Genomic DNA, 16,749 nt, shown 5'->3' on the forward strand with positions numbered 1-16,749 from the left:
CATGGCGTCATGAACGAATCTCCAAAGAGGCGGAGGGGATGCAGGTTCCCTCCTACCAGCCTCCCGAAGTCTACGTCACAACGCCTCAGAAGGGATAGAAGCATTTGATTGGCAGAGTCGCCTACCCATCCATGAGGCGCGGAGGAGAGGGCTAGAGTTGGCCATAGGGACCAACCCGGATGAGGGCGAAGTCTGAAAGCAAACCAATGACTACGCAGAGAGCGAGAAGGTGGGGTAGCTGCTCCTCATTCAGGAGACAGAGGAAGAAGCTGCTGCGGCTGAAGAGCAGGTAGGGCAATGCAGGATTGGGTGTCCATTGATGGGGTGGGGTTGCAGCGCCGCGGGGAGGGGTGGCGATGATGGGGCGCGATTTGGAAGAGATGGATCTAAAGAGCAAGCGGCTGACAGTGTTCGTGCTGAACGGAGGGAAATACAGTAGGGGGATTGATTCCTAAATATGGTAAAGATTGCATGGAAGCCCTGTTAGTCCACGAGAAAACAGAAAAGCCCAAAGACGTATGCCTTTATTAGGACCCACTAAAAGGTCACAAAGAAGTCAGCAAGCTTTCGAGTCTATCATCTCTAATTATGTGGACGGGGGTGTAATTATTTAAGATGGCACATAGCTAAGGGCGTTAATATGAAAGTTGTCCTGATGGCCACTAGGAAGGAAGGCTACCTGCCTCTCCTGATGCTTTCATTTCTATGGTTAGAGGCTGACTTTGCTATAGGTAAACGGATGCCCCTGAGGTATGAGGGTCTTGAATAATCGAACCTTGATTGATCAAGGTTAAGAACATAAGAACCAGCGTGGTGTAGTGGTTAGAGTGCTGGACTAGGACCGGGGAGACCTGAGTTCAAATCCCTATTCAGCCATGATACTAGCTGGGTGACTCTGGGCCAGTCACTTCTCTCTTAGCCTAGCCTACTTCACAGGGTTGTTGTTGTGAGGAAAAACTTAAGTATGCAGTACACCGGTCTGGGCCCCTTGCAGGAAGAGCAGGATATAAAATGTAAAAATAAGAAGAAGAAGAACAGCCCTGCTGGATCAGGCCCAAGGCCCATCTAGTCCAGCATCCTGTTTTGCACAGTGACCCACCAGATGCTGCTGGAAGCCGCAGGCAGTAGTTGAGGGCATGCCCTCTCTCCTGCCATTACTCCCCTGCAACTGGCACTCAGAGGCATCCTGCCCTTGAGGCTGGAGGTGGCCCACAGCCCTCTGACTAGTAGCCATTGATAGACCTCTCCTCCATGAAGTCATCCAAACCCCTCTTAAAGCCATCCAGTTTGTTGGCTGTCACCACATCCTGTGGCAGAGAGTTCCACAAGTGGATCGCACGTTGTGTGAAAAAGTACTTCCGTTTGTTGGTCCTAGACCTCCTGGCAATCAGTTTCATGGAGTGACCCCTGGTTCTAGTGTTGTGTGAGAGGAAAAAGAATTTATCTCTCTCCACTTTCCAAAGGTTGATGTTCAACCAATTGGATATTTTCTTGGGAAAAAGTCCTACTGAGTACAATGGGACCTACCCTCAAGTAAGTTCACACAGGATTGCAAAGAAAGATCATTCACTCTTGATTATATATGAAAGAATCAGTATTTATCCCAGTACCTTTGAGGATGAAGGGTGTGGAAGTTCTACCCTTGCCTTTATTGTGGGATGTTTACTTAAATGTTTTAAGTCAGCATGCGTGGTCCTCATCTAGTTGTATCCTCACAGCAGCCCTGTGGGTTGGTTTGGGCTGAGTGTGGTGACTGACCCAAGGTCGCCCAATGAGCTTCATAATTAACTGAGAATTTGAACTTGGATCTCTCTGGTTCTAGTCTCACACTCTAAATAGTGCACACAGAGGTCATTCACATGGGTGGGCAGGGCAGCAGGTGGTGGGCGAAGGCTGGTTACACTTACCTTCCCCCCCCCCCCAGATGAGCAGTGGCTTGTTTCTGGGAGCATGTACCTCCACAGCATCCCAGCCTCTGGAGATCCCACAGTGCACCACGCAACATGCACAAGGCATTGAAGGATTCTTCCAGGAGACAGGCATTCTAGGTGCCCATCTCTTGTCTGCTAGGCCTAAACATAACCCCAGCGAACACACAATCCCAGAGCCCAGGTTAAGGGCTCACTTGAGCCCTTAAACCTGGCTAAGAGCCAGGTTTAAAAATGGGGCTGGGTGGCGCTGACCCACCAGGATCAGGCCCAATCCCGGTGGTTCTGATGCGCAACCTAACTCAGGCTGGGCTTCCCTAGCCTGGGTTAGGCTGTGCGTGAGAACAACCTCACTGTGCTGTAGGTCTAAGGGAAGCTAGGTTGCTAGCTGTGATTCTTGTGAAGGCTTGTACACTGATTCATGAGCGCAAGTTGCAAGACATGGGGGAGGAATGGGTGATATATGATGCATGGGAATATAATGAACTCCTGACCCTGCTTTTGTTCCCGTGAGCAGGCTGTGTGGTGCCACTGCAAGATGAGCCGCTTTCTGAATGTACTGCGTAGCTGGCTAGTTATGGTGTCCATCATTGCCATCGGGAACACAGTGCAAAGCTTCAGAGATCACAGCTTCCTCTCTGAGAAACTGTACACAGGCAAACCAAACCTTGGTAAGCAGTACAGGTTGTCATTTTTAGCTGGAACACTAATGTGTACCAGTGGCACACCTCACAATGGTCTGAGTTAGATACCTTTGCTCATTCACCATTTGTGCATAAAGTGGAAAGCAGGGACCTGTTCTAGCTGAGCATGGACTTGTGGTGCAAATTCATATTTACTCTTGTATCTGTAACGTGTCAGGCAGCTCTTATTCTCTGTTTAGTACCTTTTTGTTGCCTTGGATCATGAATCAGCCAGATTATGACCATATTTTTTCTGGAAAGTTTGAGCTACAGTAAACGTTCCCATTAGAGTTGCAGGAGCTGGCAGAATTACAATGTAATTCAATATCTATATCCAAATACTCACAGTTTATATTGTGCTGAAGGCAAGCATGGTCTATTCCTTGGCTCCTGTTGTTCAAAATGGATGTACAGTTCCTATTGATTCCAGAAACATCCAATCCGCTACATTTTTAGATTGTGAGTCCTTTGAGGACAGGGATCCATCTTATTTATTTATTATTTCTCTATGTAAACTGCCCTGAGCCATTTCTGGAAGGGCGGTATAGAAATTAAATGAATATAAATAAATAAATAAATAAATTAAATTCCCCCCATATATTAAATTTAATGTCACACATTGAGGCTATTCACACATGCGTGCAAAACCAGCCCATTTTTGCACGCACGTGTGAACCACCAGGATCAGGCCCAATCCCAGCAGCTACACGGCAACAAACCCGCCCAAGAAGCCTCCCTGCTCCCTTAACCTCATTTATTTGCTCGTGTGTCTGCCGCAGCTGCTTGCTGGAGGGGGGGGGGCGGGTGCATAATGCACTATTGGATCTCTGTGGGGCGGGGCAACATGCAGCGGCAGGTTCCCGGAACCCTGACCCTTGGAGCTGCAGGGAGCAGCCACCAGTCATCTGAGCAAGCGACCCACCCGCCCAGAGAAGCGAGGACAGTCGTCAGCGGGGAGGATCTTGAGAACAGCTCCATGGTGATAATAATAGTGTTAACTAAGAAGAATCTAGCAAACCCTGCCTGCCACATATGAGCTTAGTCTTGGGGTTTTACCCAGTCTTACCTACGCATCTGTCACTGAATCACCCAGATGACATTTGTTGACCTCCAGAGCAACAGCATTCTTGCAGGACAAGCAAATTTGTGCTAGTGCCAGAGATTAGCTTAGTTGCGTTAAAAACATTGGGGCTTTGCAGAAGAGTGCTATAGTGCAAAGGTTCCTATTAAAACAAATGAGATATGCCACAACACTAGTTTGTAGCAGAAGCACCAGACCTAGTGCAACTAGCTAACACAACAGTTTTGTGAAGCTTAATGTCCTCCCACAAGTACACCACTACTCTGGATGTCGGGCATTTTTAAAAAATTATTATTATTTATTAAATTTCTGTACTGCTTAATATAGAAATCTCTAGGTGGTATATAGATTAAAACATAAAATAAAATATAAAACATTTAAAATTCATAAAACAGATAACAATCACAATAGATAAGCACACATTAAAATTTAAAAATTAGATTTCAGTTAAAAACCTGGGAAAATAGGTATGTCTTCAGGGTCCTCCTAAAAACACACATACCCTTATTTCAGCAGGGAGCCCATTCCAAAGCCCTGGGGCAGCCACAGAGAAGGCCCAGTCCCGAATTGCCACCAAACGAGTTGGCCACAACCATAACTGGACCTCTCCAGATGATTTTAATAGGCGACAGGGTTCACGACATTACCTCAGCAAGAGTTCCCATTTCAGACAGTCATGGTTTACTACCATTCAAGCCATTAACAAACATTTTTATTCCCAGCAAGTACAGTTGTTGTGGGTGTTTTCCTGTGGTGATAGGCTTTGTTGCAGTGCATAGGCAGCTACTGGACACTGCCTGTGACATCATTGCCAGACACACTGCAAGTTTTTCTGTACCATTTTCAGTCTATTGCCATCTGCCACTAGCATTTCTTGTTAGTTTTTCTTCAGAGGCTGTCCATTCATCCCACTGTTTAAGCACACATCTCTGACCATTTTCTTTTTAAAGGAGTCCCCCTCACCCATTTTTAGAAGCGCGTATCATGCTGGTTTTAGTTTAGCACTAATGAAATGTTAACTGCCAGTAGCATTACCCCCATAGGGAAGAAGCCTTCACCTAAAACAGGAGTGGGCAAACTTATTGAGGCAATTTATTGTGGCTGGAGAACATGGGAGTTGTAGTTCAACAACAGCTGGAGGGCTTTATGCCCATCCCTTATCTAGTTTACCCATCCCTTATCTAGAAAGACCTTACATGATGATGAACCCTAAAATATCTGTGGCCATTGGCTTTGTAGACTTTGGGGTGATTCTCACGACCAACAAAAATCGTGCTAGGAGAGCCTAGCCCGATTTTTGTTGGTCGTAAGAACCACCGGGCTCACAGCCAAGCCCGGTGGTTCTTGAGCGGGTAACCCACTCAAGAACCCCTGCTAAAAAGCAGGTTTGCGGAGCAAGCGCTCCAGCAAGCCTGCTTTTTAGGCTCGTGAGTAGCCGCGGTGCGGCTTCGCGCCGCACCTACTCACAAGTGGACCCCCGGCCGGGAGGCAAAAAGCCACCTCCTGGCTTGGGGGTCTCCCTAGTATGCCCTGCGCACTCGGGCAGGGCATACTGGGGCTTGCGGGGGCTGCGCAGCCCCCGCTCCCCCACCCCCTGCCGGCTCTGTCACGGAGCCAGCCATCGTGTGGGCGGCCGATCCAGCCGCCCAGGGCTCCCTGCCTGCTCGTCTGCGGGGAGAGCGGGCTTGGCCCGCTCTCCCCGCAGTTTTAACAAAAGCAGGTCTCACGGATCGTGAGACCCGCCTCTTTGAGGTCATTCACACAATCAAGAACTGTGTTCTACCTGGTTTGGGAGCTGTGTGTGCTCCCATATTTCAGTTGTGTGGGAGCAAGGTAAGAGGAACACCTGGGTAGAAGTGATTGTGTGGAAGCAAGGTAGGAGGAGAAGCTACCCAGGTTTTTCCCCTACATTGCTTCCACACAATCACTTCTACCCAGGTTTCCCCCCTACCTTGCTTCCACACAATCACTTCTACTCATGTTTTCCTCTTACCTTGCTTCCACACAACTGAAAACACACACAGTTCCTGAACCTGGGTAGAACAGTTTTTGACTGTGTGAATGACCTCTTCATGTCCTATCCATAACTATTACTTGGCCCTGTCTGGAGACAGAGATAAGGAAAAGAAGGTGCTCTAATCCCATATTTGTTTTTTCTGCACAGTAAATGGCCTCCAGGCTCGAACCTTTGGCATCTGGACCCTGCTCTCATCTGTGATTCGCTGCTACTGTGCCATTGATATCCGCAACAAGACGTATGTAAAATAAATTCTAAAAGGGTACAGTGCCTTACTAGCCTGTCAGTAATATGCACACTTATCCACCATCACAATTCTTTCCTGTTCAGTAGGCATAGTGCAGTCAATCATTGTTTCTTAAACTCTCTTATCAAGTAGCTCCTGCAATAGGGAATAATTTGGTAGGGCTATTCTCACACCCTGAAACAGAGTAGAAGGAGATCCCAGCTAGGGAAGGAGAGCTATGCATGCTCCCGGTCAGTGGTTGTGTGTTTGCAAAGATCAAGGTAGGAGGAGGGGAGAGTGATCATGTGGGAGCTGGGTAGGGCGGCTTTTCATCCACCCTCGATAAAATGCTGGGGACAGAATTTGAGATGACCACACCCATCCTATCCAGCTCCCAGCTCCCACATGATCACTCTCCCGTCCTCCTACCTTAATGTTTGCAAACATGCTACCACAGATCAGGAACACGCGTGGCTCTCCTCCCCTGGTTAGGCATGCTTCCCGCCCTGATTTTGTAAGAATGAACCCATTTGCTTGAAATGCTTCATTCACACAGCATGGGGAAATATGTATGAAGAAGGGATTGCTTATTGGAATACTGATGCAAGATTTAAGATGTGTCAGGTTACTTTAAATCTAGCTGTGTGGTCGCTAAGAGTTGACACCGACTTGACGGCACTTAATCAGTCAAAATGATTTTAAATCACAGTGAGCCCTTTCTCATGACTGGAGAAAGAGCCTGAAAGGGGCAAGGGGAGGAAGCCTCGGAATGCTTTCCTCCCAAACAGACTGTCCTTTTGTCCTAGCTGGGCAAGCAGATCGCTCAACCAGATGTTCGCCGGCTGCTACCAGCAGCTGGGAGGTTTGTGTGGTGCATTATGGGGAGACACCCTGGCGCAGGCTGGGAGGCTGCTCATGTGTTGGTGCCGTGCAGAACTGTGCGGCACTGTCACATGATCAGTTAGCCCAGTTTCTGGGCACCCTTGTACCTGGGCTAAGCGGCGGGCTTCCTAAGCGGGTTTGCTGCCCGCGCCACCACCGCAAGCTCCGCAGCTCCCGGCAGTTCACACACGCCAGCAAAACCATGCTAGGCTTCCTTAGCCTGGTTTTGCCTGCGCATGTGAATATGTGTCTAGTCAGTGCTCTCCAGGCATTCTGATGACTTTATTCCTCTCCTTCAATATTATCTGAGTAGTTGGCAAGCCATGTATCAGTTTTCCACTAACAGCAATAATATAAGGTTCATGACATACTGGGGCTATTCTTACAATTAGCAAAAATCGGGCTAGGAGAGCATAGCCCGATTTTGGCTGATCGTGTAAACCACTGGGCTCGCAGGCAAGCCCGGTGGCTTACAAGTGGCTAGCCCACTTTTTTAGCCCTCCCCTTAGCCCGGGTTTGCGGAGCAAGCGCTCCGCAAACCCGGGCTTTCCGATCGTGAGTAGCTGCGGCTCGGCTCTACGCCGCGGCTACTCATGAGGAGACCCCCAGAGGGGAGGTGAAAAGCCGCCTCCCGGCTCCGGGGGTCTCCCCAGTATGCCCTGAGTGCTTGCACAGGGCATACTGGAGCTTCTGGGGGGGCGTGTGGCCCCCGAGCTCCCCAGCCCCCGCCAGCTCCATCATGGAGCCAGCAATTGTGTGGGTGGCCGATCCGGCCGCCCAGGGCTCCCTCCCTGCTCGTGTGCGGGGAGAGCAAGCTTAGCCCGCTCTCCCTGCTCACCCTGCTAAACTGGGTCTCACTGATCATGAGACCCGACTCCCTGATTCCATCCATGTGTGTTATCATCAGTAGTCATGTTTTTCAGGAAGATATCTGCAAGAATGGGCTAGGTTTGTGATTTCATTTGGGTGGGCTATAGTGGTAGAGGATAATTGATTTGGTATTGTTTCTCTCAGGGCCAAGTTATTTGCCTTATCAGAAGAGGTGAGCATCTGTAGGGGTAGTTAGCGTGAGATGAGGCAAGTTGTTGCCTTAAGATGTTGAACTCTGAATGGAAGGTTTCCTGCAGTAGAAGAAGCAAACATGAAGTTGACACAATATGGATAATAGGAGGAGCTTTGAGAGCTGATGGCCTCTGTCAAAGAGAGATGGGAGCATTTGGAGTCTGGTCAGATACTTGCTTTGAATACAAATTTGGGCATTTGGGACCTCTGTAAGGAATCACAGTTCTGATTTCACTGGGGTAGCACACCTATCAGTTGGCCAGTCAATTGATCATCATTATTTGATCATGTAAAATGTTACCCCCATGCAGCCATGATGTTGATGATGCTTGAAGAATTGGCCAGGTGCCTGCTTAGCACAAGTTTCTTAAGAACTAATTTTTGTTTTCTGATAGTTACTGTTAACGTGCTTTATTACTGATTAAATTTCCATGTTTTAAAAAATTATTTGTAGCTGTGGACTGACCCTACTGTCCCAGAATAATGAAAAGAGAAGTGTTCAGAGAATCATTCACCTGTACAGAAACCTTATTTAACAGTGCTAAGTTATAATAATTCATTCCAATTTGAGTTAATTTCATTATTTTACCAAGTTAACTAATTTGTATTTATACCTGGTGCAAGTATAAAACCTACTGGTGATTAACAGTGAAATCCTATGCCCGTTTACAGAGAAGTAAGTTCCACATCATTCAGTGGGACACTCTCCTAAGTAAATGTGCGCAGGATAGCAGCCTGAAATATCTTTGCTGTTGTTCTAATGAAGTTGATGCTTTTTAAAAGCGTGTGAACACTTGGTCATTATTTGACAATAATTGATGGGTCCTTTGCCCACAACCTTTTTGACCGGTCAAATGCCCAGCCCTAGATTTTACTCATGAACGCTTTGTGTCCACTAGAAAAGGATTTGCAGACCACCTTCTCCTGTTATTGACATATTTGGAGACACTTCCCTCCCTACAAAACCTTCACCTTTTCCCTGGAGTCCTCACCACTGCTTCATGTGCATGTTACTAGCAGTGTCTCATTCTCATCTGCCTTGCAATAGAAAGCCACCTTCTGCTATCAGGCGAAGCAAAGCATGTAAAGAAGTAACAGTGCAGCTGCAAATTTATGCACACTTACTAGGGAGTTAGGTCGCACCGAAATGGGTGGCTCACATGAGGCATAGTGTTTAAGTCTCCATAACATTCTGTCCCAGGCTCCTAAGCAGCCCTGACGCTGTTCTGAATGAGCAGTTGTACAAATAACCACAGTTTTCCCCATTGCAGGAAATGGCAAAAACTGCAGTAGGGCTGCTTGTGCTACCACTCGTTCAGAGCAGCGTCGGGGCTGCTTAGGAATCTGCAGCAACCTCAGGGTAGAGTGTTATGGAGGTGTAACACTGTACATCATGTGGGCCACTTAAGAGTTATTTAGGAGAAAATATTCTTAGGATCAGGTTGAAAGACTGGCTTTTCTTCTCTTGGAAATAGCTTTTTTTTTTAAATGAGTCTCCTTCCCTAGATAGGCCCAGCACTGGGCCAGGATCTTGCATCTGTTTGTTATGCTTCCCTTTGACCTCTTTAGCCAATCCCTCCATGTTCTCATTTGTATTGTTAAGGCTGTGTTATCTTCCCAAGATAATTTGTCAAAGATTATCAGGCTTCTATATATGCTGCATGCATTGCACAAAATGGAAATCTGGGCTCTAGTATAGAATTGATTTATTCATTTATTTTTTACATTTATATTCCGCTCTTCCTCCAAAGTGCCCAAAGCAGTGTACATGGTTATGTTTATCCTCACAACAACCCTGTGAGATAGGTTAGGCTGAGACATAAGTGACTGGCCTAGAGTCACCCAGTGAGTTTTGTGGCCGGACAGGGATTTGAATTCAGGTCTCCCCAATCCTAGTCCAACACTCTAAGCATTACACCATGCTGTGTGGAGAGGGCAGCTGCTGCTGAACAAGTTTCTAAGCAGGGATTTGCAAGTCTGTTCAACTTTGGCCCTCCTGCAGATATTGGTCTACAGCTCCCATAATCCTTGGCTTTTAGCCACTGTGGCTGGGAATTATGGGAGTTGTAGTCCAAAATCAGCTGGGCGGGGGGCAAAGTTGAGCAGGCCTGGGTTATAGTGCAAGCCAAACCCTTCAGTGCATACCTTCCTGAGTCCTGCTCCTGTCTTCCTATTGTTTTCCCAGACCATTCTTCCCAACTTTACTTGCTTTCCATTATCCTAGTCCTCACGAAAACAATCCCAATTGCACAGATCTCTCAACCTTTTGCTGCCAGAAGCCACACAAATAACAGAGTCCTACACAAATTCTATTTGCATTGCTTCAGTCACAGCATCTAGGCTTCCTTGATCTAAAATTTGGAGGAAAGAAAATGGGGAAGAATATACAGTTATCTAGGTTTGGGGGGGAAATATGTCATTTCATTTTAAACTATCATTCCTGAAATGATACATTTAAGAATACAACTTTTACATTTTATGTATTTATTTACAAAGAAAGTGATGTGGACTTCACAGGACAAACTAAGCTTTGCAATGTTGGTTGCTGGCTTACAGGGCTTCTTTTTTTTTTTTTAAGTTGCCAGTGCTGCCAAGCAACTTTTAAGTAAAATTTAGCCATTGCTTTGTTGCTCATTAGAAGTCCTTCGACAGCTTCAAATCACTGTGCTGTCCCCATTACCCTCTGTGCATTTGGATAGGCACAACTGATTGGAGCTTAGCTAAGAATTCCATTCCAGACACATCAGCCAGTTCATCCTCCCTCGGTTCTGCTGGCTCAACAGGAATAATGTGTGAAAAGCTACAAAAGCTTATTTTTATCATTGAAGTTGGCAGCTTCGACTCCATTACCGAGAGTGGCAAGGAACTGCATGCTGAGAAGGAGCTATTTGTACTGTCACTCTTCAAAGGTGAGCTGCGCTCTTAAAGGAGAACCCACATTCAAAATCAACCTGTTTGCTTCCTCTCTAGTGGGAAAGCGATCACTCTAATGTACATTTTGATCCCACCGTGTGTTGGTGTTTGTTAAGATTGTAAGCCTGGAGGCAGGACCATGTGGTGTTTGTTTATTGCTGTATAGCATTAGTTGGTTTTTCTGCAGTCGTCATCTTTTGTAAGCTGCTTCAAGATCGTTTGATCAAAAGGCAGGGTATAAATCTTCAAAATGAAATGAATGAATCTAGCAACTTTAGGCACTTTAAAATAAAATATAAGGATGATAAAAGTAGATAGGTACTTATATTTATATATGTAACAGATAGATAAGATAGATAAATGAAAGAGATTAAATCAGTGTGAATCCTGTCTCTTTTTCTAATTGTCAACCCATTTTAGTCCTAGTAAGAGAGATTGGACTAATATCAAGGTCACTTTTCACCATGTGGTTGGGTGTGTAATGTTAGCTGTGTGTTTTGAGGACACAAACAGCAGCTTAGGGTTCTTCACACACAAACACTAGTGCTAAATCAGAAAATGAGGGAAGGGTACCATACCCTAGGGTAGACTGATTTAAATAATCCACCCCAACCCCCACCAAATAATCCACCCCAACCCCCACCCCAACCCCCACCAAGTTTCCCATTTTTGTAATTCAGACATTCCCGATACAAAACTGCATGCTATGTATTGGTTTCTGTAACCCACAAAATAAATACAAAGAGACTTTATACTATCCAAAACATTGACTCATAAAACCTACCTGCCTTTTGTAACCCAGTACTCTGTTTGGAAAGGAAAGGAAAACTCTGAAATTAATGGATCTCTTTCTGTGTACTTATGCAAGATCCATGTCTTGAAGATTAAGGCTACAGTAAAATAAAAATGCACATTTGTAAGTAAATGAACTCAGCGAGAGTTAAATATGCTTCAGATCAAGCGGCAAGTGCCCACATTTTTCCAGACACAAGAGCTGCTTGTTTCTGTGCAGATCAGTGCTCTTCTATGAGTTAGAAAAAAAGTAGACAGCTTTCACATTTTGAGTATTTATGATTGGGTGGAGCTTGGGTAGAAGGCATATAATAAGAGTACAAGATCACCTGGCTGAGCATAGTGGATGTTGTAGGTGAGACAGAGGAGGGCATATCCTGAAGTCAGGAGCTGAATCCCAATGCCTGACTTGTCCAGCCTTCAGTGTTCCCTCTAACAGGGATTCCCAGATGTTGTTCACTACAACTCCCAGCATCCCCAGCTGCAGTAGCCTTTGGTTGGGGATTATGGAAGTTGTAGTCCACAACATCTGGGAATTCCTGTTAGAGGAAACACTGCCAACTTTTTCCCCATATTAAGCCTATAAGAAATATGAGGTGATCTATTGTGCCATAACTATTATGTCTGACCTCAAAAACATATATTTTCCTCATGTTCTTTCATTACCTAGAAAAGCAGCCTTTAACTCATTGTGTCTGATAGAGAGTCATGGGTCCAGTGAAGCGATTAGGGCTGCAATCCTGTGCACTTAATTGAGAGTAAGCTACGAATGGTGATTCGACATGCAATTTGGAACACATCCCCGGCCTCTTTAAAACATAGGAGAGCAGGTGAAAACCTGCTCCTCCAAAGCTCGCCGCCAATCTGCATGCGCAGAGGCCGTGTGTGTACTGGTGTTGCGAGAGGGCAGTGGGGGAGAATGCCACTGGCACACAGGTATGCACACGCTCTCATTCATTTTAAAGGGGTCAGGGATCTGTTCTGAACTGTGTGTCGAATCACGATTTGTGCACTTTTCTAGAGTAAGCTCTATTAAGCTCAGTGGAATTTACTTCTCAACTTGCATAGGATCTCACTTCAGAGATGCAATACTAAACCCGCTTACTAGGGAGCAAGTCCCATTATGATTTACAGTAAACATATGTTTACTGTCAACATAAATATAAGTTTGCTTGTGTTCTGTAAGTGTAAGCATGCTGATATTATATTCAAGGTTCATTTTAAACTAGGTTATTCTTACAGACATTGAAATTTAAACAAATGAAACGTTTTAAATAAAGAAATCCAGTTGGTTTTTCTCCATCTTGACTTAGTCAAAAGAGGAAATGAGGCTATTCTCACGATCGCCCCAAAGCTGGCTAAGGGAGCCCAGCCTGCTTTGGGCCGATTGTATGCTGCAACGGGAGCCACACGGCTTCCGGCAGCTAACCTCGTTAAATCTCTCCCCTTAAATGAGGTTAACGGAGTGATCTCTCCGTTAACCTTGGTTTTTTTAATCGTGTGTCACCACGGCGTGCAGCAATACATGAGGAGATACACACATATATACCCCGGCCGGGAGGCTGCAAGCAGCCTCCTGGGCTCGTGGGTCTCTCCAGGATTCCCCGCGTGCAGCCCCGATCCCTACAGCCCCTGCCCAGGGCTGCCTTATGATCGTCTGCAGGGAGAGCAGCCTAAGCCCGCTCTCCCCGCAGACCCAGAAGAAGCTCTTCTCACCGATCGTGAGACAAGCTTCAATGATTATCACAGAAGTTTAGTACCACACTTGTCAGTTTAGAAAGTGCAATGCATGTTGATCCTGTTAATCAGTCTGAGAAACAATGTACACAGAGGTAGCGGTGTTAGTCTGCTGCAGCAAAAACAGGATCTTGTGGCATCAAGCTTTTCAGAGCTAAAGTTGACTTCTTCCGATGTCAAGGATCAACAGACATAATCCTTCTGTGGTTTATGGGTAGCAGGAGCTCTGAACTAGCACATCTGAAGTGCCCTTTGGGCAATAAGAGGCTCACTTTAGTTTCCAAGAGATGTGGAAGCCAGTCCAGAATTTTAGCTTCACTATATTTAGTGCAGAGAGATGCTAGTTTGCTTTCTGCTTCTTTTTCTAGTCTCTTCATTCTGTATTTCTTTTTGACAACTCTCTGTGGTACACAATAATTCTCTCTTTCTGTACTCCGGCAGCCTCTATAACATCACGCTTTTGACCTTCTTCATTGCCCTGGGCCACTTCCTCTCTGAAGTGTTTATTTATGGAACAGCAGCTGCAACAATTGGTGTCCTGGCACCCCTAATGGTGGCAAGTAAGTAATGGTGGCTTGAGCTGCCTATCATTCTTTAGTGCCCATTGTTTTGTTTCATTACATTGGGTGGGTTCACATGCCACTGTTTGGTGGAGCACCAGTTCCTAGAGTGTGCAGAAGCCCAACTTCTGGGTCAGGGAGGATATGCCAACATAGAGCATGTTGTGCTAACCTACCAATGTCATGGTCCAGAATCGTGACAGCTATCCTGTACTTCACACCTTGGTTACAGATGTCCAGTTCTGAAAGTAGAATATGCCAACACTGGTGAGTTCACACAGCATGCCCAGTGTCAGCATATCCTTCCCAACACGTGGTCCAGAATCAGACATCTATCCTGTACTTCACACCTTGGTTACAGGTGTTCAGTTCTGAACCGAAACTAGGGTAGAATATGCCAACATTGGCAAATTCACACGGCACCCCCAGTGTCAGCATATCCTTCCCAACACTGGAAGTTGGGCTCAAATGCATGGTCTAGAAACGATTGGCTCAGCCGAACTGCCCATTTTACCATGATGTGTGAACTCTCCCACTGAATCCTAGTCTTCCCCAAGGCACATGCCACAGCATTTTTTAGCCTCACAGCAGCTCTGTGGGGTTCGTTTTGTCCAAAGCCATTCAGCAAACTTCATAACTGACCAGGGAATTGAACCTGGGTGTTGCACATCCAACTGCAACTGGCATCTCTTACAAATACAGCAGGGGTGGCAATGTTCTCACATTAAGGACAATGTTCTCTACTCTGTCTCAGGTTTCTCCATCCTGGGTATGCTAATTGGGCTGCAGTATCTGGAAGTGGAAGCAGCATCACAGAACAAGAAATGGAACTGAAGCTGTGGACCCCATATATGTTGGATCTGCCTACCAACCATCTTCAAGTATCCACTACCATGTTTCCTTCTCGACCCTCTCTTCTCACCCCGTGCCCTACAAGTAGACAGATCCTATTTGGACTTCGCTATCCATCATGTTTTTGTTTCCAATCATCTTTGAATGAGAAGGCAACACTTGGTCTGTGACCAACAGCAGAAGCCCAGCCCTGAACAGCTGCTCAAAGCTGGGTGTGGGTTTCCATGATGTGGGTTGGTGGAGACAGGACAAGTCTTGCCAAGTGCAGGAAAGAGATTCTCCCTGTCCCCAACCCACCCCTCAGGCATCCAGCAGGGAGGAAATGTAGAGCTGCCCAAGCCCCACTGGAGATGGTTGTGGGAAGAGAGGACCAGGCAAACTTCTTGGTGACACGTGGTGGCCTGCATATATGTCCATAAGCATGGTTTGTAATAAACAAGAAAAAAAACTTGCAGAACTCCAGCTTCTTTTTATCTGCTGGGGAAAATGAGAGCTGTTGGACTGTCTCTCTCTCACTCATGAACTTAATAAATGATACAATGACCTTTTGAATTTTCCATTCCAAAGATCCAGAGAAACTGTTTCAGCATTTTTCCTTTAATGGGTTCGAATCTTGGATGATAATAGCATCACGCACACAAGCACACCTTCTGGTTCCAGCTCCCTTTCTTATTAAGACTGCAGAATACTTCTTTCAATCTCCCTTGAGCACATCGCATTAAGGTGTAAACAGGAGACTTCTGTACAAGTAGTGTTCCCAAATGCAGATGGGATCTGAGCCAAATCTAGGGTAGGGGAAGAAGCTTGTAAAGGGAGGTTGCTGCCCACTTTCCTTTGGTGCTTAACAGACATTTGTTAATTAAGATGTTGCTCCCCTGCCCCAAAGCTAAGTGTTGCATCCTTGACTGGAGTCACGGCTCTGGACTTAGAGCAGACTTGCTCAGAATTGTGGCTGAAGCTTTGCACAGGCTGCTGCCTTTCAATTAGGGGAGTTGGCGATGCTCACCGATCTCTCCTATCCCCAGAAGTGGGTTCATGAGGGTCACGCAGGTCACAGGGAGTGCTTCCGGGTCAGGGTAGATCAGCAAAAATCTCTGCTCCCACACGACTAGCAGAGGACTGCTAGACCCATGCTCCTCACAGAACATTGGCACTCCGGTAGTCAGGATGTTGGCCAGTGACTTGCAGAGGAACACAGAAGGTGGTTAATTCCCCCTAAGACAGAGGTAAGCAACTTTGGCTCTCTAGCTGTTGCTGAACTACAGCTCCCAACTACAATTTATTGCAGCTGGGGTTGATGGGAGTTGTGGTTCAGCAACAGCTGGAACACCAGGGTAGTCTACCTTGCCCTAAGGGATACTCCATCCCCCAACAGATTCCTGATGAGCTTTTCTTACAAAGCTCAAGGGAAGTTTATCAAGCTTGTTAGGCAGCTTATTCTACTGCTCAATTGGATGTGGTTTCTTAAAATGTTTAATGTATCTCCATCTCTTTGTAGTTCAAATCTATCACTTCATATTTTGCTACATCACCCTTGGTGTAATGTGATTACACTTAAAGGCAATAATGCAAAGTGGATGGAGAAATGATGGGGGTGGGGGGATCTACTTCTTAAATATGAAAAATATACTAAATTGCCATAAAGTCGTGCCTCTCAATTGTCAACTCAGAGCCAATTGTATGCCTGAACATATGTCTTTATGTCACTAGAGGCCCTCCAGATTAAAGTAGGTTTCCTGGACATTTCCAGCAATTCGTCCAAGTACGTTTTACCTTCCAAGCCTGCAAGAAGGTTGAAAGGAAAGCACCAATGTATAGGAACTAAATGGCCAATACTGTGGACAGAAAGCCAGCAAAGGATGGGTACTGCAAGAGAAGGTACTCTGGGGTGACTGTGAAAGCTGAAAAAGTCTTCTTACTATAAACAACTGCTGTACTAGTCAGTGCAGGGTAAAAACCCTCTACCTTGAATGCATGTAAATGCCATTGAGCTAACTAGCTATTTGTTCCTATGGA

The 16,749-nt window shown here is 46.0% G+C and overlaps 1 protein-coding gene across 3 annotated transcripts; it reads left to right on the plus strand.

Moving 5' to 3' along the window:
• Positions 1–6: 6 nt before the first annotated feature.
• Positions 7–15,299, plus strand: ERG28 (ergosterol biosynthesis 28 homolog). 3 transcript variants are annotated; one of them, XM_053262832.1, is made up of 5 exons: positions 7–289; positions 2,446–2,599; positions 5,857–5,947; positions 13,763–13,881; positions 14,636–15,299. In XM_053262832.1, exons 2-5 carry the CDS (start codon positions 2,467–2,469, stop codon positions 14,713–14,715), a joined length of 423 nt encoding a protein of 140 aa, XP_053118807.1. In that variant the 5' UTR covers positions 7–289; positions 2,446–2,466; the 3' UTR covers positions 14,716–15,299. The 3 variants fall into 3 exon arrangements, with proteins under 3 accessions (XP_053118807.1, XP_053118796.1, XP_053118817.1); XM_053262821.1 differs by lacking the exon at positions 7–289 and adding an exon at positions 321–460; XM_053262842.1 differs by lacking the exon at positions 7–289 and adding an exon at positions 426–555.
• The last annotated feature ends 1,450 nt before the right edge of the window (positions 15,300–16,749 follow it).

Source organism: Hemicordylus capensis, chromosome 1, assembly GCF_027244095.1.
Source record: "Hemicordylus capensis ecotype Gifberg chromosome 1, rHemCap1.1.pri, whole genome shotgun sequence".
Taxonomy (NCBI): domain Eukaryota; kingdom Metazoa; phylum Chordata; class Lepidosauria; order Squamata; family Cordylidae; genus Hemicordylus; species Hemicordylus capensis.